Consider the following 22,214-nt stretch of genomic DNA (forward strand, 5'->3'; position numbering starts at 1 on the left):
TCAATCCTTAAGACTGTCTTTTGCACTCAACAAACCAGCAAAAATTATTATATTCCATTTAAAAACTTTGGTATAATGCATATAATACGTATAATGCATTATAATTATTCATAATGTGCGTTGTAATACATTACATCTTGATGTAAATAACAATAACCGAATTTAAAATGCATAGTGTAACAATGAATTGATAAATGTTATAATGTATTAACTGTGTCACAATAATTCATGAGATTGTACAATGCATCAATACAAAACTACTTTTATAATGCATTATACATGAAGGCTTTACAGCTTTCATATATATATTATGCCTTATCATTTTTATTTCAAAATGTTACAGGTTTATTCATGTAAGATTACAACTTAATATTTTTGAAAAAAAGCAGCAGTGCATCTAGTAGTTTTATGTCTATTACTTTATTTCTGTAATTGTATGATTTTATTATTAAAACACTACAATAAAACCTTTTCTTTAATATTACATGTAATGCATGTGCATACATTACATGCATTAATGTATTCTTGCAATAACTTATTTTTTTATTCACATGAAATACATGAAATACTGCTTTATTGATCACATTTTATTCTTTAAACTCCTTTGAGGTTCTCCTCAAAATACTTTTTCCTTGTCTTTATATTCATAAAACACAAAAAATAAAAACGTTATTGCAAGATTATTTTCTTCTCATTTTCCAACTCCATTTTCATTAAACTGCTGTAAAATGTTACTAAATATTTACAATTTTAAAATTAAGAAAATTCTTGTAATTTTAGAGTTTCATTTGCATTAAATCACTGTCTGCAATGTGTAATTTAAATCATATTCAACTTCTTTATTCTCATATTTATTCACACTGCTGTAAAACATAATACTTGCATTATTACTGCTTCATTCTCATAAAACATTGCCATGCAGATTTTGTCCTCAGAGGAATTACAGACTTTTTTTTTTAAATCCATCTCAAATCTTTCTAAACAGCAGACCGGTTGGAACATAATGACTCAATCTCCTTTCTCTCACCTCTTCAGGTTCGTTATCAGAGTCTCCATCTCCATTTTCTCTTCGCTCTTCGTTTTCCCTGCTCAGCCCATCCTCGCTCTTTTCTCCATTTTGCTGAGGATAAAGCTTGGCCCTCTTCTTCAAACCTTTTTCTTTCTCAGGACTGCAAAAAAATGGCGATCTATTAATAAAGTTCCTATAGACAAATACATGCATAAACAAAGCACTGATGTAATCAATAGGACATACAGTAGTTTGAACACTAAATTATAAGGCATCAGCCATAATTCCACCAATATCGGACGCAAACATCATTTATTAGTAATATAATCACACCACAGGGACTCATGCAGTGGAGAGATAGATGCTTTTTAGCCTTTGCAGGTCAGCTGAGACTTCCAGTAGTAATTCTGTAGTGTTGGGTTCACAAATTACCCTTGGTCTCTCTCCCATCACGGCCACATTAGAGCCAATCTGAGAGCAGGACGTTCCTGTAGTCATATTCATTATAACGGACCATTTACTGAGAGATACTTGTGTCTGTGCCAGCTTGCTGTCCTTAGTTGGAGTCGGTCAGGACATACTGGCACAAACACAGAGATAAATCTAATTCGGACACATTGTACAGCCTCTTATTGGCTCAGGACAAGCATATTAAAGTCTTCCAAATACACAATCAGCGGGATGAGTTACAAGACCTCTGCTCCCATCAGAAGAGATTGAGACATCCTGGAGCAGGGTCTCCTGTTTAATCACTTATTTGATAGCATTAATTCGTTTATATATATATATATATTTAAAAAAAAAAATATATATATATAAATATATATATATATATATATATATATATATATATATATATATATATATATATATATATATATATATGCGATGGATACTGTAGACTGACAATATCATTTCCTTTTAGATATGACCTTAAAATGTTCTCAAATACATTTTCATAAGTTAAGATCTATTCGGACATATCTTCCATGGTGTATGTGTTTTTATCTATGATGGTATCATTTCCTTCAACACGAATATGAAAAGAAATTAAAATTTTTCAAAGACATTTGAGCAAATAATAAAATAAATATATAAAGAATAAAAATAAATAATAGATAAGAGAATAAATACAAAATTAATTCAAAAATAATACATCAAAGAATAAGAGCATAAAATAATACGAAACAAAATATTAATATAATCTAAAAAAAAAAAAAATAGTAAATTAATAATACAAAAATACATAAAAGAATAAGTAAATAAATAAATACAAATAAATAATCAGTAAGAGAATAAAATCAAAATGAATAAATGCATAAATGCATACAAGAATACAAGTAAATAAATCAATAAAAAGAATAAATAAAACAAACAAATAAGCACATAAATGCATAACGAATAAAGTTTAAAAATAAATAAAAAGAACAAATAAATGAAAGAATAATAAATACTTCACCTCTTCCTCCTCTGATTTCTCTCTTTCTTCTTCAGCCTCTCCACATCTAATTTGGCTTGACGAATCACATCGGTCATCTCTGCATCCATGGAAACAGAGGGGGAGGAGCCAAGAGTGAGTGCTGGAGAGGCGGGGTGTGGAGAGCGGGTGGAGAGGCGAGACAAACTGCGCCTCAGAGACTCGTTCATGGCCTCGCTCTCCAGCAGCTTAGACCTGAGGACCAGACACATACAAGTCACTGTTTAACACTGCTCTGATAAGAAGTTCAAATCCAAACGTGTCACGAGCAGAATACCACGTTACCTCAGCTCTTCGATTTCTCGAATGTAGTTCTGGATTAGATTGCCAATCTCCTCGTTTGTTTCACCTGTTCAAAGTGTGACGGATTTATTCAGCAATAATGAAACAACAAGAAGAACTGATGATTGTTTTTTATATATATTTTTTTAAACCACGCCAGCTTTCTTGGCTATTTTTTAATGACAAAAACTATATTTGAATAATTAAAATTTGAAAGTGAAACCAAATAATATAATAAATAAATAAACTTTTCAATAATGTCAACAGAATTAGCTCTTTTAAAAAGTAGTAGAAACGTTAAAATGCCAAGAAATAATACAATAACAAATAAAGACCTTCAGTGGCCAACTAACCTAGTTAAGACACACTGGTTAACTGATCAGCTGTGCTAGTTTGAGATTTTGCTACTGCTGACTATTAAAGCTAGCTCACCGAGTTTCAAAAAACTAAATTGCACAGTTTTCAGCAGTAAAATTATGTTAGGCACTGTTTAATATTTAATACAATTCTCTATTCTAATACAAGTCTCAATAATGCAAGAATGAGTTGAATAATTTATGAAAAATATGTAATATCCCACTAAATAAACTATTAAGCTGAGACATTTGCAGTGCTTGTCTACTGATTATTTACAGTAAATTACACAGAATGCTTTTGCTGTTAATAGTGTTGCACAGAAATGCATAATTCCTATGCAGCATCAGAGACACCGCTGGGATACCAAGACCAAGGTCAAATAATTATTGGTCAAATAAAAAATGCATTAAAAGTATTTAAATATACATGTTTCATTTATATAAACAACAAAATTGCACTGATTATGTAATAAATATCTCCCAGTCCTACTATTAGGGCCCTATGAGTTCTATGATGCCGTAAAATGGAATGGAATCACAGAATCCACTTATAAAAACAGAACCTACTGTATAATGCAGAATGATTCTTTATTTTTAATTGTTTAGTAAAATTGTATTTAGGCTCACCAGTAAAAAGGGGTCCAGATAAATTTAAACGAATTAAAAAAAAAAAGGCTGTACTATCGACACATAATTCTCCACCCACTGGAGGTCTCTCACCAGTTTTAGTGAGCAGCAGGTTGACTCCATTGGTGAGCAGCTGGGTGACTCGAGTGTTGAGGTGGTCGATGGTTTCCTGCATGGCTTTGACCCGCATACGTAGAGTGTCATTCTCTTTTTGGAGCATGGAGTTCTCTTGAAACAGATCGCTAAAACCGTCGGATCCATCTTCACAGGCCACTCGTTTTCCCTGAAAGAAATCCAAAGACTGTGAGATGGATAGGTAGGCACGGACCCCATCCAACCCGAGCAACAATCCCCCAATCCTTTCATGCTCGGTCTCTCTGTCAGGGCAGCTCAACGCTCTTAAAGCCATCACGGCTAATCGCTAACTTCTTCCGGCGGCCGTTTATCATCCAGGTCAGGCAGAGGCGCTAAGCTGCTGCTACGCTCCATTAACTCCAGCGCGATCCCATGAGCTGAACCATGTTATCATGCAGGAGCCCACCCTTTCTAACGCCCTGGACTTATTACATAAACAGCTCGAGCACCAACTGGGTGACACTGAAGGAGAGAGGAGAAAGAACAAGTGTAGGTATAACCGAAGGTCACCTGACTCATTATGTTCCCCAAGTCCTCTATTTGATTTCGTAACAGAGAAGTGTTTAGCTGTTTGATGCTTCAACGTCAGCTCAAATTGTTTCTGTAGTAAATTAAACAAGTAATAAGATATCTTGACAAGTCAGTAAACTGGTTCCTGCTGTGCAGATCATTCTGACTGTTGTCATACGTCTGCTATCCTGAAAACGCAAACGAGTTGGTCAGTCTGTCTTTCAGATTCACCCAAAAACGTCTGTCTTTATTCCAAGCCATTATGATATAATATTTTGTAAATATTGTAAGAATGTGCTATTTGCGATTATGTGTTATCCAATTAATCTGTTGATTAAAAAGAAACCATGAAGGTCCGACCCAAACTCATCCATTGAGGTGTGCAAGTACATTGTTCAAAAACATCCAAAAGAGGCTGTAACTAATTCATATGAACTCACAACCAATTCATGGCAATGCATTACCACCAAACTGGATGTTTCCGAGCAATATCCTATGATTTGTTTGATTTGTAGGTAAAACATCACTATGATGGTCCAAACCTAAATCTAATCATTAAAGGTGGGGTACCCAATTTAGGAGAGGCTAGCATTAGCAAGCTATCTTTAAAAGCATAAGATCTCACCCTTCCTGCAAATCACTCTCCAAAGCCACGCCTCCTACATGAACCTGCACAGACCGAACAGAGGCTAACTAGTGACAAGATGAGAGATGGCGAGTCAGATTACCTCATGTCTCATTCACTGGTGAGAAAACATTGCAGTACGAAGAACATAGTATTACAATAAATATGCTTTCCATTCTCTCTCGGGCTGCAAAAGCACAATGAATGCACTGTACATGCATACATTTACAGGCAAGAAGCACAGTCTATCGTAGTTATCATACTGCGGAATATGATTGGACGAACATTTTATGATCCTTCACCTTCCACAGATATAAATACATTTAAATCACTAAACTTAGTCATGAGATGTGAAGAGACTTTCAACCAGGATAATAAAAAATGTTTTGAACCAAATCATCTACCCTGCTATTAAGAGGCGTTTGAGTAATTTTATAAAAATGCGTGAAAGAGCCAACACTAACTAACCCCATCCCTCAAAATGTTTAGGATAAAATATCACCATGAAGGTCAACCCATAACACTTCCCCTAAAGCTAAACTCTAGAAGTGTGTGAGTAAATGTGCAAAGGAGAAGAAACGAATTCACAACTAATTCACGATGACGTTTTCTGTACAAATCATACTGCATTTTTCGGACTATAAGTCCCACATGAGTATAAGTCGCATCAGTCCAAAAATACGTCATGATGAGGGAAAAAAACATATCTAAGTCGCACTGGACTATAAGTCGCATTCATTTAGAACCAAGAACCAAGAGAAAACATTACCATCTACAGTCGCGAGAGGGCACTCTCTCATGGCTGGAGACGGTAAATGTTTTCTTTTGGTTCATGTCTCTTAGTTCATTTCTGTTGGTTCATGTCAAATTCATTTTGATAAATAAGTCGCACCTGACTATAAGTCGCAGGACCAACCAAACTATGAAAAAAAGTGCGACTTATAGTCCGGAAAATAAGGTACATCTTTGTGTAGGATCATATGCTTTTGTATGATTGATAGGTTACAAGTCAACATGAAGGTGAGGCTATTCCTCATGAGATGTGTGAGCAGATTGTCCAAAAAGAGTACTAATTCGTACAAATTCATACGAACGTACCAGAGTCATACGAATTTGTACAATTTAAAGATAAAACATTATCAACTGAACCTAACCCTCAAGCTAATGTGTGAGTAAGAAATTCGTACAAATATTTCTAAAGATGCTTAACAAAAAACTGTCAAGATTGTGTTGTTGGTGGAGGGCGAGATTTTTTGCGAATAATTACTTTTTGCGGGCTGTTTCAGAAACTTGGAAATTAGCGCACGAATAGTATGGAATACTTGAGCACTTTTTCTGTAATATTAGGAGCTCGACAGCCATTCAGTGAACAAAGTTTTGAAATGAACAGAATAACTTTTTTTTAATATATATATGGAGGCGGGTAAATGTTTGTCCATTTGAATTGCCCACTTGAGGGTTTTTGTTGGTGGGAAAAGATGCCTGCTGGAGACTAACTCCTCCAGAATGCCACGACCCTCCAGGTCCTTCTCCTTACCGCTTTGTACTCCATGATCTCCATCTGGAGGCGTGCGATCTCTGCTCGTAATGCGCTGATCTGCTGGCTGGTTTTGTCCTGGTTCATGATCACTTTGTTCTTGATGTTGCGAGCCCGATTGGCATACTTCAGTGTGTTCAGGGTCTCCATGAAGTCACGGTCAGAGGGGCTCACGCAGGCGATCATCACGGTCCGACTAGACAGATACAAGGAAGATGAGAATGCAAGCGGCAAAGAATTCATAAGGGTCTTTCACAAACACACACACAAGGCAGAAAGATAAAACACACGAACAGATGACAGATAAACACAAACATGCTTTCATGGACTGCACACACTGCTCGCATATTTTTGTGTAAGCGGCTGGGATTGAATGTCTTTAAGGAGCACCCTCTGTCTGCAGTCCCTCATATTTAATTCAATCAACTCCCCCTCTGAACCCACATCAGAAGAATATATAGGCAGCCTGTAACGTCCACTGTGGGCTGAGTGACCCAGCGCTGCGCCTACATGCAGATTGATGCAGTGCACTGTTAGCATGCATTAACCTTCAAGGCACAATGACTGCACTGTGCACAGTGATGTTTACAAGTGTGTGAATTTGCATGGACAGTCTAAGACCTCTAAAAGTGTCAGACAAACGGTCTCAACTAAGTTAAAGCATTCAAGATATAGTATGATATAGGGAACTAAATAATTATGGCTGTCAATGTAATATTGATTTACTGTAACTGGTGATTTGGAAATGCATATTAAAATGTAAAAAAAAAAATATATATATATATATATATATATATGTCAATAAAATATAAAAAGTAATCATTCCCCCTGTACTTGTATGTACATTATGAATGAATTAGGGCTGTCAATTTAATGTAACATTTCCGAGATTATTCAAAAATATAAATTCATATTTTTTAGTTACCGTATAAAATAAATAAATATCTAAAACAAATTATTTTAAAACAATCCCAATTAATTATGCCCCCTGACTTGTATGTACATTCTGAAATAATTAGGGCTGCTTACTCAATGTTAATTTTCTGAGATTCATTATTTAAAAATACAAAATTAATAATATATTATAATAAATAAATAAATACATTTCAATAGAATTTCAATTAATCATGTCCCCTGACTCGTAAATTCCTAATTGGATCTCTTTAATGTTAACAGATTAATTATTATAAAATCTTATATATATAAAATAAAATCTTTTTTTTTTATTATTATCTTAATTTCTTGTTTAAATTCTGCAGTAAGTATATTAGTGTTATATTCCATCCGTATTGTGTTATTCCTATGTATGTCTGCACTATGTCTATGTCTTCTTCTGAACTGGAAGCTCCAGTCAAGTCAAATTCCTCGTGTGTGTAAACATACTTGGTAATAAAGCCCTTCTGATTCTGATAAAAGTGTCATAATAGAGGTGGGCTTAAAAGTAGTGAAGTAGGTCTGTAGTAGTTAAAATTATCCTAATTTAACATAAAATGTCAAATATAACAAAATGTGTATGTGCATGTCAAGTTTTGCTGTTTTTGTGTACTAAAAGAAACTGAACAATGTCTTATTTCACATTTAACAATAACGGGTGTACAGTGTGTCATGTAAAAGGTGTGGTACAGTAACTATAATTGTCAGTTTCTTGAAAACAATAGAAGTCAGTGGGAGGTCCACAAAGCCATCTTCAGCACAACCTGAAAAACTTCATAGCTTCATAACAGGACTACTGTTATTATCTCTTACATATCTAAAAATAACACAAATTAGGGGTATTGTTAATCTATAGTAATTATAATTATCTTAATTTAAGAACAATAAAACTCAAAAGGAGTTACCTAGTATGATACAAAAACACGTGTTTGCAACTCAACACAGCAGCTCTGCTCCAAAGGTCTTTTATTTGGACAGTGTTGCTAAGAATGCCACACTTGTGGTGTTCAGGTGTGTGTCGGACGTTACCTGTTTCCTCCCAGCGAGTCCTGCAGCAGGCGTGTGAGTTTGGAGTCTCTGTAAGGCACATGGCCTGCCTTCTTACTCTGATCTCCCAAAGCACTGATCACATTACCCAGGGCCAGCTGCCAAACACACACACACACACACAGAGAGAGAGAGAGAGACCCGGTCACGCTCCATCGCATGCTGCTATCTAAGATTAAAAGCTTTTAAATGGGCTCTCATACAAATGAGTGACTAGGCTTTAAAAACAATAGAGCTCTATTGGGCTCTGAACAATGGCTCTTCTTGGCTTTCTTCCAGTCTTTAGCTCTACTTCAGAGCTCTCTCACAATGTAATTACCTTTCCTTCCCTTCATCTACTCTGACAACTTTACCCAGAAAGACAGTGAGAGTGCAGTAATGAAGGTGGAGGGGTGCAGAACTAATGCTACATAAATTTCACACCTTAGTTAACATGGATAAACTTGACTCAGCTGAAAAAAAACGGGTCACAATTAAAATGAAGTTTAGGACTTTGAAAATCCCTGACGAAGCCAGTTTTGTGGTGTTGAGGTGTTGGCTTAGTTCTGAGAACTTTCTCGAATTTCATGGTTAAAGGGACTGGTAACTTAATGTCAATACAGCCATGAAATTAAAAAAAAAACTAGTTTATTATTTACATGATTAATTAATTTATTAGATTTATAATTATTTACAAATTTTCCACATTTTATTTGAACATAAATATAGTTTAAACATAATAATAATAATAATAATAATAATAATAATAATAATAATAATAATAATAATAATACTTAAATCATCAAACCTATGAAGCAACAAATGAAAGTGTGGGAATTATATATTGACCAAAAAAAATAAAAAATGTAAACAATCCAATATTTTAGCATTTTGAAAATTGCCAGCGTTTGGCTAGACGTAAAAACAAAACATAATATAAACACATTTGTATTTACTATTAATTTACTTACTAAAAATGTATAGTAAACGTAAATAAAATGTACAGCGGGTAAAATAAGTACAGCGGGTAAAATAAGTATTGAAAATGTCACCATTTTTCTCAGTAAGTGTATTTCTAAAGGTACTGTCGTCATAAAATTTTCACCAGATGTCAGTAACAATTCAACTAATCCATACATTCAAAGAAAAGCAAAACAAATAAGTTCAGAAATTAAGTTGTGTAGTAAAGTAGAATGACACAGGGGAAAAGTATTGAACACGTGAAGTAAGGGAGGAGAAAAAAGGCCTGGAAACCCATGACACCTGCAGAAATCTGACAGAGGAGTACAAAGAAACAAAGAGTTGTCCAAGACAATAAGTAATGCACTCAACCGCCGTGGCCTGTACACACACACCACGCAAGGCTCTACTGCTGAAGAAAAAGCATGTTGAAACTTGTTTAAAGTTTGCTGCACAACATTTAGACGAGCCTGTGAAATACTGGGAGAACATAGTCTGGTCCGATGAACAAAAATTGTACTCTTTGGATGCCATAATACACACCATGTTTGGAGGTCAAATGGCACTGCGCATTACCCCAAAAACATCATGGTGTGGAACTGGCAAAATTCATGTAATTGAAGGAAGGATGAATGGAAAAGTGTACCATGACGTTCTTGATAAAAGTCTGCTCTCATCTACCAGGATGATGAAGATGAAACAAGGACATTCCAACGATACAATGATCCCAAACAATGCCAAGGGAACTCTCTTTTGGTTTCAGAGAAAGAAAGGAAAGCTGCTAGAATCACTCAGCCAATCATCTTGAATCCAACAGAAAACAGATGGAAAGAACTACAGATCAGAGTTCATAGAAGAGGTCCACAGAAGAGAATGGGCCAAAAACACACCTGAGCAATGTATGTGAATAGTTTCTCCATACAGGAGGCGGTCATTACCAACAAAGGCTTTTGTATGAAGCATTAAATAACTTTCAGTAAGCGTATATATATATATATATATATATATATATACACATACATATATATATATATACACATACATATATATATATATATACACATATATATATATATATATATATATATATATATATATATATATATATATATATATATATATATATATATATATATATATATATATATATATATATATATATATATATATATATATATATATTATACTGAACAAAATTATAAATGCAACACTTTTTTTTTGCCCCCATTTTCCATGAGCTGAACTCAGAGATCGAAGACTTTTTCTATGTACACAAAAGGCCTATTTCTTTCTGACACTATTTCTTTTCTTTCTTTTTTTTTATCTTATATTTTTTTAAGAATTCATATGCTCATCAAGGCTGCATTTATTTGATCAAAAACACCAAAAATAACATTGTGAAATATTATTACAATTTAAAATAGTGGCTTTCTTTTTTTAATATACGTTAAATACAAATGTATTCCTGTAACTTTTCAGCATCATTAGTCCAGTCCCTAATCACAGGATCCTTAGAAACCATTCTAATTATGCAGATTTATTTTGTATGGTTTGAAACTCTTTTAGCGGTTTAATATTTTTATAATATAAAAAATATATTTTTATATATATCAATCTTTATAATCATGAATTATCAACACATCCTTTCTGAATAAAAGTATTATTTCAAATCATCTTTAGATGACAGAATGCAAGCAGGAAAATGGCCCTAGGGGAAAATGTAGCTGTCAGGGGACAGTCCTGTTGGCCAGTTCCTATAACTATGTTTCTAAAACTAACCTGTAGTGAAAGCCCCTACAGTCTGAATAGCACACGTACCAGGCCACAGTTGATAGAGATGCCCTCTCTCGCTCTCTCTCCTGTGGCTCCTGTGCGCTTGAGCCGCTCTGATCCAGCCAGGTCCACAAAGTGAAACTTGGCAGTGAGCGTCTCGTACTCGGGCTGAGAGATGGAGGCATCAGACACATCACTCATCTCTCCGTTCATCTGCAAGGGGAAAACGCAACTGCAGCTTTAAGCCACTAACACAAGCATCTTAAATTACAAATTTGAAAATGCATTTTCAATGTGCACCGACATGTTCAGTGTCGATGTTTCTAATGCCAGTGGTTTTATATAATTACTCCGTTTCGAATCCCAGCAGTCTGAGCTCAATTTATTTTAAATATTTTAAAACTTGAGACCTGCTCAAACTTGTCAATGGTTTTCTTATCCAGTAGTTTAGGGTTATAGCTCTCAACATGATGCATGCACTTTTAATTAACATTCACATGTGTTGTCAGATGTTGTGGGCATTACTGTGAGCATCTGAAGTGGCTCCTGTACCTGTGGCTGCGGGCAGACTCTCATCTGGCAGAGGTGGATGGTGAAGATGGCATGAGAGCGGGAGCTCTGGGCGTTCATCTGTGTGCTGGCGGTGGTGCGGGAAAGAGCGCCCAGCTTCAGACACTGCAGCAGCTGAGGAGGAAGCACACACTACTGTTATTCTACTCACTAAAGCTTGCTGTTGTCCTCGAGACATCAAGCAATAAGAGCCATTTAAGACAAATAAACAAGCCAACAATAGAATTACATTCACAAAGCGTTACACTTTCATCATGCGTTAGTTTCTGAGTGAAAACAATCAATGGGAACTGATGTAGGGAGGAACTGTGACAGCAGCTTTTGTCAAAACAATGAAGCTTCTCCAGCAACAAGCCACTGTTTCCTCAGTGTTTATATAACATGGCATGCATGTTTTAATAATAATTATTATTAACAACAACATTTATATATAATACAAAAGAAAGAAATATTCATATTATATCATACTAATAACACATATTATTATTATTATTATTATTATTATTATTATTAACAACAATATATTAATGTATAATTATATAATAATGCATAATACAAAATAAAGAATTGTATTATATCATAATGATTATTATTATTGTTCTCACTATTTACTACATTACACTATTTATTATTATTATTAGGGGCCAAGCCCAGAGGGCTGTAGCCCCTATTGTATCTGTACGTTTTATTATTATTATTAGGGGCCAAGCCCAGAGGGCTGTAGCCCCTATTGTATCTGTACGTTTTATTATTATTATTATTATTATTATTATTAGGGGCCAAGCCCAGAGGGCTGTAGCCCCTATTGTATCTGTATGTTTTATTATTATTATTATTATTATTATTCTTCTTCTTCTTCTCGTCCAATGGGAGTCTATGGCAGCCCTATGAAGGGAACATGGGAAAATGATGAAATTTGGCACACTTGTAGAGATGACCATTATTAGTGATCTGACCAACTTTGGGGTCTCTAGGACCAACTCTACAGCGCCACCACCAGTTCAAAAATTCAACATTCAAACGTTAATAACTCTTGAACCACTTATTCTATGAAAATAAAACTTACTACATCTGTTTTGTCTCTTCATGGAGATTCCATTCCATATCTTACATTAAGACTCCGCCCATTACAGTAGCGGCCATTTTGAAAAGTACAGTATTCAGTCTAAACACTACTCCTCCTTCAAAATTGGTCCAATTCTTCTGAAATTTGGCTCAGATATTCTTTGGACTGAGCCGCACAGAAATGACTGAACAGATTTTTGATTTTCATCTTTGTTCAAAAGTTATTCAATTGTGAACTTAATGAGGCTGACCTAAAATCGGTTGAGATGCTGTATCTCGGCCAAACTTTGATCAATCGTAACCAAACTTGGTACACTTCGTCTACACCATGATCTGGGGGTCCATGCCAAATTTGGGAATAGCGCCACCTATGGGTGTTGAGATACCAAAAATGCACTTTTTTGCTTATAACTTCTGAACAATTCATCTGAAAATTATGATCTTGATGTCTATGGATTCTTTAGATCATTCCGAATCTGTGGATGTCAATTTTGTCAAGACCACCTGGACCACCCGTCCGCCATTTTGAAATTTGTCAAAAATTGCTATATCTTTTGATCTACTGTACATATCTTCACAAAAATCGATAGGCATCATCAACACCATATCCCGGAGGTACCCCGGAAGTTGGAAGCGAGCGCCACCTAGTGTTCAAGAGATATAACGATTCTTGCAAAACCCCTTATAACTACTGTAAATGTTGATCGATTTTTGTTATTTTTATGTCATTTTATTCCGTGGGTTATGCTGAATCTGATGATGTCTCAATTTTCATTTTCCAATATGGCGTCTGTCCACCATATTGAATGGAATGAAATACAGTTTTTTCGCTACTCCTCCCTGAAATCTTGTTCAATTTTGTCCAAAATTTTATCAGATGAACTTCAGACCGGGCCTGACAGAAATGACTGAACAGATTTTTGATATTCACTCCCGTTCCTGACATGTACAGCTCTGAAGTTGACCGTGCCTGTGCTTGTTAATTCATGCTAATTAGCTTAGCATGCTAATTAGCTAAAATGCTAACATGTTTCTATTGACTCTAATGGGTCTCCTGAGCTATCTGGTTAACTTTGAGCAACGTTAGCATTTTTTAGCGTAGCATGCTAATCTGGCTAAAATGCTGCTTCGGGCTTTTGAGAGTTCATTCTCACACCTTAACGTCTCTTCTGTGCCATGCAAACTGTGTGTCAACTAATGTGGCGCACTTCGCTAAGGCACCAGTCCCAAACCCGAGAGGTCGTGGGATCGAATCCGGGGTGGGTAACGTCGATCCGATGTAAGTTCCGTTTTGGCCGTTTTGCTTCGTCCCGCTCGTTGCTCTGGCTACAGCCCTTCAGGGCTTGGCCCCGGTATCGCTGCTTGCAGCTATATTTAGGGGCCAAGCCCAGAGGGCTGTAGCCCCTATTGTATCTGTACGTTTTCTTTATTAGGGGCCAAGCCCAGAGGGCTGTAGCCCCTATTGTATCTGTATGTTTTATTATTATTATTATTATTATTATTCTTCTTCTTTTCGTCCCATTGGGTCTATGGCAGCCCTATGAAGGGAACATGGGAAAATGATGAAATTTGGCACACTTGTAGAACTGGTCATTATTAGTGATCTGACCAACTTTGGGGTCTCTAGGCCAAACTCTATAGCGCCACCACCAGTCCAAAAATTCAACATTCAAACGTTAATAACTCTTGAACCACTTATTCTATGAAAATAAAACTTAGTACATCTATTTTGTCTCTTCATGGAGATTCCATTCCATATCTTACATTAAGACTCCGCCCATTACAGTGGCGGCCATTTTGAAAAGTACAGTATTCAGTCTAAACACTACTCCTCCTTCAAAATTGGTCCAATTCTTCTGAAATTTGGCTCAGATGTTCTTTGGACTGAGCCGCACAGAAATGACTGAACAGAATTTTGATTTTCGTCTTTGTTCAAAAGTTATTCAATTGTGAACTTAATGAGGCTGACCTAAAATCGGTTGAGATGCTGTATCTCGGCCAAACTTTGATCAATCGATACCAAACTTGGTACACTTCATCTACACCATGATCTGGGGGTCCACGCCAAATTTGGGAACAGCGCCACCTATGGGTGTTGAGATACCAAAAATGCACTTTTTTGCTTATAACTTCTGAACAATTCATCAGAAAATTATTTTCTTGATGTCTATGGATTCTTTAGATCATTCCGGATCTGTGGATGTCAATTTTGTCGAGACCACCAGGACCACCCGTCCGCCATTTTGAATTGTGTCATAAATTGCTATATCTTTTGATCTATTGTACATATCTTCACAAAAATCGATAGGCATCATCAACAACATGTGCCTGAGGTACCCCGGAAGTTAGAAGACAGCGCCACCTAGTGTTCAAGAGATATAACGATTCTTGCAAAACCCCTTATAACTACTGTAAATTTTGATCGATTTTTGTTATTTTTATGTCATTTTATTCCTTTGGTTATGCCGAATCTGATGATGTCTCAACTGTCATTTTCCAACATGGCGTCTGTCCGCCATATTGAATGGAATGAAGTACAGTTTTTTCGCTACTCCTCCCTGAAATCTTGTTCAATTTTGTTCAAAATTTTATCAGATGAACTTCAGACCGGGCCTGACAGAAATGACTGAACAGATTTTTGATATTCACTCCCGTTCCCGACATGTACAGCTCCGAAGTTGACCGTGCCTGTGCTTGTTGATTTATGCTAGTTAGCTTAGCATGCTAATTAGCTAAAATGCTAACATGTTTCTATTGACTCTAATGGGTCTCCTGAGCTATCTGGTTAACTTTGAGCAACGTTAGCATTTTTTAGCGTAGCATGCTAATCTGGCTAAAATGCTACTTCGGGCTCTTGAGAGTTCATTCTCACACCTTAACCTCTCTTCTGTGCCATATGAACTGTGTGTCAACTAATGTGGCGCACTTAGCTAAGGCACTGGTCCCGAGCCCGAGAGGTCGTGGGATCGAATCCGGGGTGGGTAACGTCGGTCCGATGGAAGTTCCGTTTTGGCCGTTTTGCTTCGTCCCGCTCGTTGCTCTGGCTACAGCCCTTCAGGGCTTGGCCCCGGTATCGCTGCTTGCAGCTATATTTATTATTATTATTATTATTCTTCTTCTTCTCCAATGGGAGTCTATGGCAGCCCTATGAAGGGAACATGGGAAAATGATGAAATTTGGCACACTTGTAGAACTGGTCATTATTAGTGATCTGACCAACTTTTGGGTCTCTAGGCCAAACTCTATAGCGCCACCACCAGTCCAAAAAATCAACATTCAAACGTTAATAACTCTTGAACCACTTATTCTATGAAAATAAAACTTAGTACATCTATTTTGTCTCTTCATGGAGATTCCATTCCATATCTTACATTAAGACTCCGCCCATTACAGTGGCGGCCATTTTGAAAAGTACAGTATTCAGTCTAAACACTACTCCTCCTTCAAAATTGGTCCAATTCTTCTGAAATTTGGCTCAGATGTTCTTTGGACTGAGCCGCACAGAAATGACTGAACAGAATTTTGATTTTCGTCTTTGTTCAAAAGTTATTCAATTGTGAACTTAATGAGGCTGACCTAAAATCGGTTGAGATGCTGTATCTCGGCCAAACTTTGATCAATCGATACCAAACTTGGTACACTTCATCTACACCATGATCTGGGGGTCCACGCCAAATTTGGGAACAGCGCCACCTATGGGTGTTGAGATACCAAAAATGCACTTTTTTGCTTATAACTTCTGAACAATTCATCAGAAAATTATTTTCTTGATGTCTATGGATTCTTTAGATCATTCCGGATCTGTGGATGTCAATTTTGTCGAGACCACCAGGACCACCCGTCCGCCATTTTGAATTGTGTCATAAATTGCTATATCTTTTGATCTATTGTACATATCTTCACAAAAATCGATAGGCATCATCAACAACATGTGCCTGAGGTACCCCGGAAGTTAGAAGACAGCGCCACCTAGTGTTCAAGAGATATAACGATTCTTGCAAAACCCCTTATAACTACTGTAAATTTTGATCGATTTTTGTTATTTTTATGTCATTTTATTCCTTTGGTTATGCCGAATCTGATGATGTCTCAACTGTCATTTTCCAACATGGCGTCTGTCCGCCATATTGAATGGAATGAAGTACAGTTTTTTCGCTACTCCTCCCTGAAATCTTGTTCAATTTTGTTCAAAATTTTATCAGATGAACTTCAGACCGGGCCTGACAGAAATGACTGAACAGATTTTTGATATTCACTCCCGTTCCCGACATGTACAGCTCCGAAGTTGACCGTGCCTGTGCTTGTTGATTTATGCTAGTTAGCTTAGCATGCTAATTAGCTAAAATGCTAACATGTTTCTATTGACTCTAATGGGTCTCCTGAGCTATCTGGTTAACTTTGAGCAACGTTAGCATTTTTTAGCGTAGCATGCTAATCTGGCTAAAATGCTACTTCGGGCTCTTGAGAGTTCATTCTCACACCTTAACCTCTCTTCTGTGCCATATGAACTGTGTGTCAACTAATGTGGCGCACTTAGCTAAGGCACTGGTCCCGAGCCCGAGAGGTCGTGGGATCGAATCCGGGGTGGGTAACGTCGGTCCGATGGAAGTTCCGTTTTGGCCGTTTTGCTTCGTCCCGCTCGTTGCTCTGGCTACAGCCCTTCAGGGCTTGGCCCCGGTATCGCTGCTTGCAGCTATATTTATTATTATTATTATTATTCTTCTTCTTCTCCAATGGGAGTCTATGGCAGCCCTATGAAGGGAACATGGGAAAATGATGAAATTTGGCACACTTGTAGAACTGGTCATTATTAGTGATCTGACCAACTTTTGGGTCTCTAGGCCAAACTCTATAGCGCCACCACCAGTCCAAAAAATCAACATTCAAACGTTAATAACTCTTGAACCACTTATTCTATGAAAATAAAACTTAGTACATCTATTTTGTCTCTTCATGGAGATTCCATTCCACACCTTACATTAAAACTCCGCCCATTACAGTAGCGGCCATTTTGAAAAGTACAGTATTCAGTCTAAACACTACTCCTCCTTCAAAATTGGTCCAATTCTTCTGAAATTTGGCTCAGATGTTCTTTGGACTGAGCCGCACAGAAATGACTGAACAGAATTTTGATTTTCGTCTTTGTTCAAAAGTTATTCAATTGTGAACTTAATGAGGCTGACCTAAAATCGGTTGAGATGCTGTATCTTGGCCAAACTTTGATCAATCGATACCAAACTTGGTACACTTCATCTACACCATGATCTGGGGGTCCATGCCAAATTTGGGAACAGCGCCACAAATGGGTGTTGAGATACCAAAAATGCACTTTTTTGCTTATAACTTCTGAACAATTCGTCAGAAAATTATTATCTTGATGTCTATGGATTCTTTAGATCATTCCGGATCTGTGGATGTCAATTTTGTCAAGACCACCAGGACCACCCGTCCGCCATTTTGAATTTTGTCATAAATTGCTATATCTTTTGATCTACTGTACATATCTTCACAAAAATCAATAGGCATCATCAACACCATGTCCCGGAGATGCCCCGGAAGTTGGAAGACAGCGCCACCTAGTGTTCAAGAGATATAACGATTCTTGCAAAACCCCTTATAACTACTGTAAATGTTGATCAATTTTTGTTATTTTTATGTCATTTTATTCCGTGGGTTATGCCGAATCTGATGATCTCTCATTTGCCATTTTCCAATATGGCGTCTGTCCGACATATTTAATGGAATGAAATACAGTTTTTTCGCTACTCCTCCCTGAAATCTTGTTCAATTTTGTTCAAATTTTTATCAGATGAACTTCGGACCGGGCCTGACAGAAATGACTGAACAGATTTTTGATATTCACTCCCGTTCCCGGCGTGTACAGCTCTGAAGTTGACCGTGCCTGTGCTGGTTGATTTATGCTAATTAGCTTAGCATGCTAATTAGCTAAAATGCTAACACGTTTCTATTGACTCTAATGGGTCTCCTGAGCTATCTGGTTAACTTTGAGCAATGTTAGCATTTTTTAGCGTAGCATGCTAATCTGGCTAAAATGCTACTTCGGGCTTTTGAGAGTTAATTCTCACACCTTAACCTCTCTTCTGTGCCATGCAAACAGTGTGTCAACTAATGTGGCGCACTTAGCTAAGGCACTGTTTCCGAATCCGAGAGGTCGTGGGATCGAATCCGGGTTGGGTAATGTCGATCCGATGGAAGTTCTGTTTTGGCCGTTTTGCTTCGTCCCGCTCGTTGCTCTGGCTACAGCCCTTCAGGGCTTGGCCCCGGTATCGCTGCTTGCAGCTATATTAGCGATTGTTTTTGGTAGAATTTTCGAGCAAAAACAATCGATCACTATGCAAGCCCTATGAAGGGAACATGGGAAAATGATGAAATTTGGCACACTTCTAGAGATGGTCACCAATAGTGATCTGACCAACTTTGGGGTCTCTAAGACCAACTCTACAGCGCCACCACCAGTTCAAAAATTCAGTTTTTAAACTTGAATAACTCCTGAACCCTTTGGTCTATACAGATACGACTTAGTACACATGATTACTCTCTTCATGGAGATTACACTCTATACCTTACATTAAGTCTCCACCCATTACAGTAATTGCTATTTAGCTAATTAAGTGTTTCTGTTTAAACGCTACTCCTCCTTCAAAAGTGGTTTGATTTTTCTGAAATTTGCCACAGACGATCTTCGGACCGAGCCGCACAGAAATGACTGAACAGATTTTTGATATTCGTCTTTGTTCAAAAGTTATTAAATTGTGAACATAACGAGGTCGACCCAAAATCGGTTGAGATGCTGTATCTCGGCCAAACATTGATCAATCGAAACTAAACTTGATACACTTCATCTACACCATGATCTGAGGGTTCATGCCGAATTCGGGCACAGCGCCACCTATGGGTCATGATATAGCATAAATGCACATTTTTCCTTATAACTTTTGAACACCTTCTTCTATCAAGATAAAACTTAGTACACCTGATTCCTCTCTTCACGCTGATCACATTGAATAGTTTACATTAAAATTCCTGCCATTACAGTGAAGGCCATTAAGAAAAGTACAGTATTCCGTTTTTTCGCTACTCCTCCTTCAAATGTGGCCCAATTCTTCTCAAAATTTCCTCAGACAATCTTTGGACCGAGCCGCACGGAAATGACTGGACAGAATTTTTCGACCTACTGGTCAAAAAAAGAGTTATGATGCTCTGAAGTCAACAGTGTTCAATCGAAATTGTTCCAGAAGCTGTATCTCGGCCGTACTTTGATCAATCACCACAAAACTTTCTACACTTCATCAACACTATGAACTGAGAATATATCCCAAAGTTGGAAACAGCGCCACCTATGGGTCATGAGATACCAAAAATTCACATTTCTGCTCATAGCTTTTGAACAATTAGTTGGAAAATCATGATCTTGGTGTCTTTCTATTCCTCGGGTCATGCCGAATCTATGGATGTAAATTTTGCCAGGATTGACTAAACTACCTTAAAATGCTAGGCAATTTTCTTTAGTGACCTCATCCTCACACCTTAACCTTTCTTCTGCAGCTCACTGGATGTGTAAAGACTCAGTGGTGCAGTATGTTAAGCCGCTGGTTCTGAGCTTCTGAGGTCATGGGTTCGAATCCAGGACAGTTAATGTTGTTTCTGAGTTCATGGGTTTGGATCAAGGGCAGTTAATGTTGCTTCTGTTCAAGCCTTTGCATTTCCTGAGTGTGTTTGCCTTCAATCAAAAATATGTTTTTGGTCTTTCTCATCTAAAGTTCTGTTCAATTTCAAACTTCTCTACTTCTGAACTGATCGGTTGTCCTGACGTACGCTCCGTTTCGGCCGTTTTGCTTCGTCCCGCTCGTTGCTCTGGCTACAGCCCTTCAGGGCTTGGCCCCGGTATCGCTGCTTGCAGCTATATTAGCGATTGTTTTTGGTAGAATTTTCGAGCAAAAACAATCGATCACTATGCTAGCCCTATGAAGGGAACATGGGAAAATGATGAAATTTGGCACACTTCTAGAGAGGGTCACCAATAGTGATCTGACCAACTTTGGGGTCTCTAAGACCAACTCTACAGCGCCACCACCAGTTCAAAAATTCAGTTTTGAAACTTTAATAACTCCTGAACCCTTTGGTCTAGACAGATAAAACTTAGTACACATGATTACTCTCTTCATGGAGATTACATTCTATACCTTACATTAAGTTTCCACCCATTACAATAATTGCTATTAAGCTAATTAAGTGTTTCCGTTTAAACGCTACTCCTCCTTCAAAAGTGGTTTGATTTTTCTGAAATTTACCACAGACGATCTTCGGACCGAGCCGCACAGAAATGACTGAACAGATTTTTGATATTCGTCTTTGTTCAAAAGTTATTAAATTGTGAACATAACGAGGTCGACCCAAAATCGGTTAAGAGGCTGTATCTCGGCCAAACATTGATCAATCGAAACTAAACTTGATACACTTCACCAACACCATGATCTGAGGGTTCATGCCGAATTCGGGCACAGCGCCACCTATGGGTCATGAGATAGCATAAATGCACATTTTTCCTTATAACTTTTGAACACCTTCTTCTATCAAGATAAAACTTAGTACACCTGATTCCTCTCTTCACGCTGATCACATTGAATAGTTTACAATAAAATTCCTGCCATTACAGTGAAGGCCATTAAGAAAAGTACAATATTCCGTTTTTTCGCTACTCCTCCTTCAAATGTGGCCCAATTCTTCTCAAAATTTCCTCAGACGATCTTTGGACCGAGCAGCACAGAAATGACTGAACAGAATTTTTCGACTTACTGGTCAAAAAAAGAGTTATGATGCCCTGAAGTTAATAGTGTTCAATCGAAATTGTATGAGAGGCTATATCTCAGCCGTACTTTGATCAATTGCCACAAAACTCGCTACAGTTCATCAACACTATGAACTGAGAATATATCCCAAAGTTGGGAACAGTGCCACCTATGGGTCGTGAGATACCAAAGACTCACATTTCTGCTTATAACTTTTGAACAATTAGTTGGAAAATCATGATCTTGTCGTCAGTCTATTCCTCGAAACATGCCGAATCCATGGATGTAAATTTTGCCAGGATTAACTAAACTAACTGCCTGACATTAAGAATTGTGTCCTAAGTTTCTATATCTTTTCAACCCATGGAAAGATTTCTACTATAATCGGTAGGGATTATTAAAACCATGTTCTGGACATATCTCAGAAGTCTGAATTACAATTTACTCAACTTTCCATATCATGCTGCTTAAATTGCTAAGCAACTTTCTTCAGTGACCTCATTCTCACACCTTAACCTC

General features: G+C 37.2%; 1 protein-coding gene and 1 long non-coding RNA gene across 13 annotated transcripts in view; both read right to left on the reverse strand.

Moving 5' to 3' along the window:
* Positions 1-22,214, reverse strand: part of kif21b (kinesin family member 21B) — a 123,630-nt gene that overhangs the window by 37,195 nt on the left and 64,221 nt on the right. For all 9 annotated transcript variants that reach the window (XM_052568351.1, XM_052568342.1, XM_052568346.1 and 6 more), the window contains exons 5-12: positions 11,803-11,934; positions 11,296-11,463; positions 8,521-8,636; positions 6,559-6,754; positions 3,845-4,034; positions 2,772-2,835; positions 2,469-2,681; positions 1,028-1,169 (exon numbers count right to left, since the gene is read on the reverse strand). In XM_052568351.1, coding sequence (XP_052424311.1) covers positions 1,028-1,169; positions 2,469-2,681; positions 2,772-2,835; positions 3,845-4,034; positions 6,559-6,754; positions 8,521-8,636; positions 11,296-11,463; positions 11,803-11,934 — 1,221 coding nt within the window. The remainder of the gene's footprint in view (positions 1-1,027; positions 1,170-2,468; positions 2,682-2,771; positions 2,836-3,844; positions 4,035-6,558; positions 6,755-8,520; positions 8,637-11,295; positions 11,464-11,802; positions 11,935-22,214) is intronic.
* The window catches only part of LOC127967713 (uncharacterized), a 33,955-nt gene continuing 24,883 nt past the window's right edge, over positions 13,143-22,214 (reverse strand). For all 4 annotated transcript variants that reach the window (XR_008155800.1, XR_008155801.1, XR_008155802.1 and 1 more), the window contains one exon: positions 13,143-18,068. This is a non-coding gene — a long non-coding RNA (uncharacterized LOC127967713). The remainder of the gene's footprint in view (positions 18,069-22,214) is intronic.

Source organism: Carassius gibelio, chromosome B11 (genome assembly GCF_023724105.1).
Source record: "Carassius gibelio isolate Cgi1373 ecotype wild population from Czech Republic chromosome B11, carGib1.2-hapl.c, whole genome shotgun sequence".
Taxonomy (NCBI): domain Eukaryota; kingdom Metazoa; phylum Chordata; class Actinopteri; order Cypriniformes; family Cyprinidae; genus Carassius; species Carassius gibelio.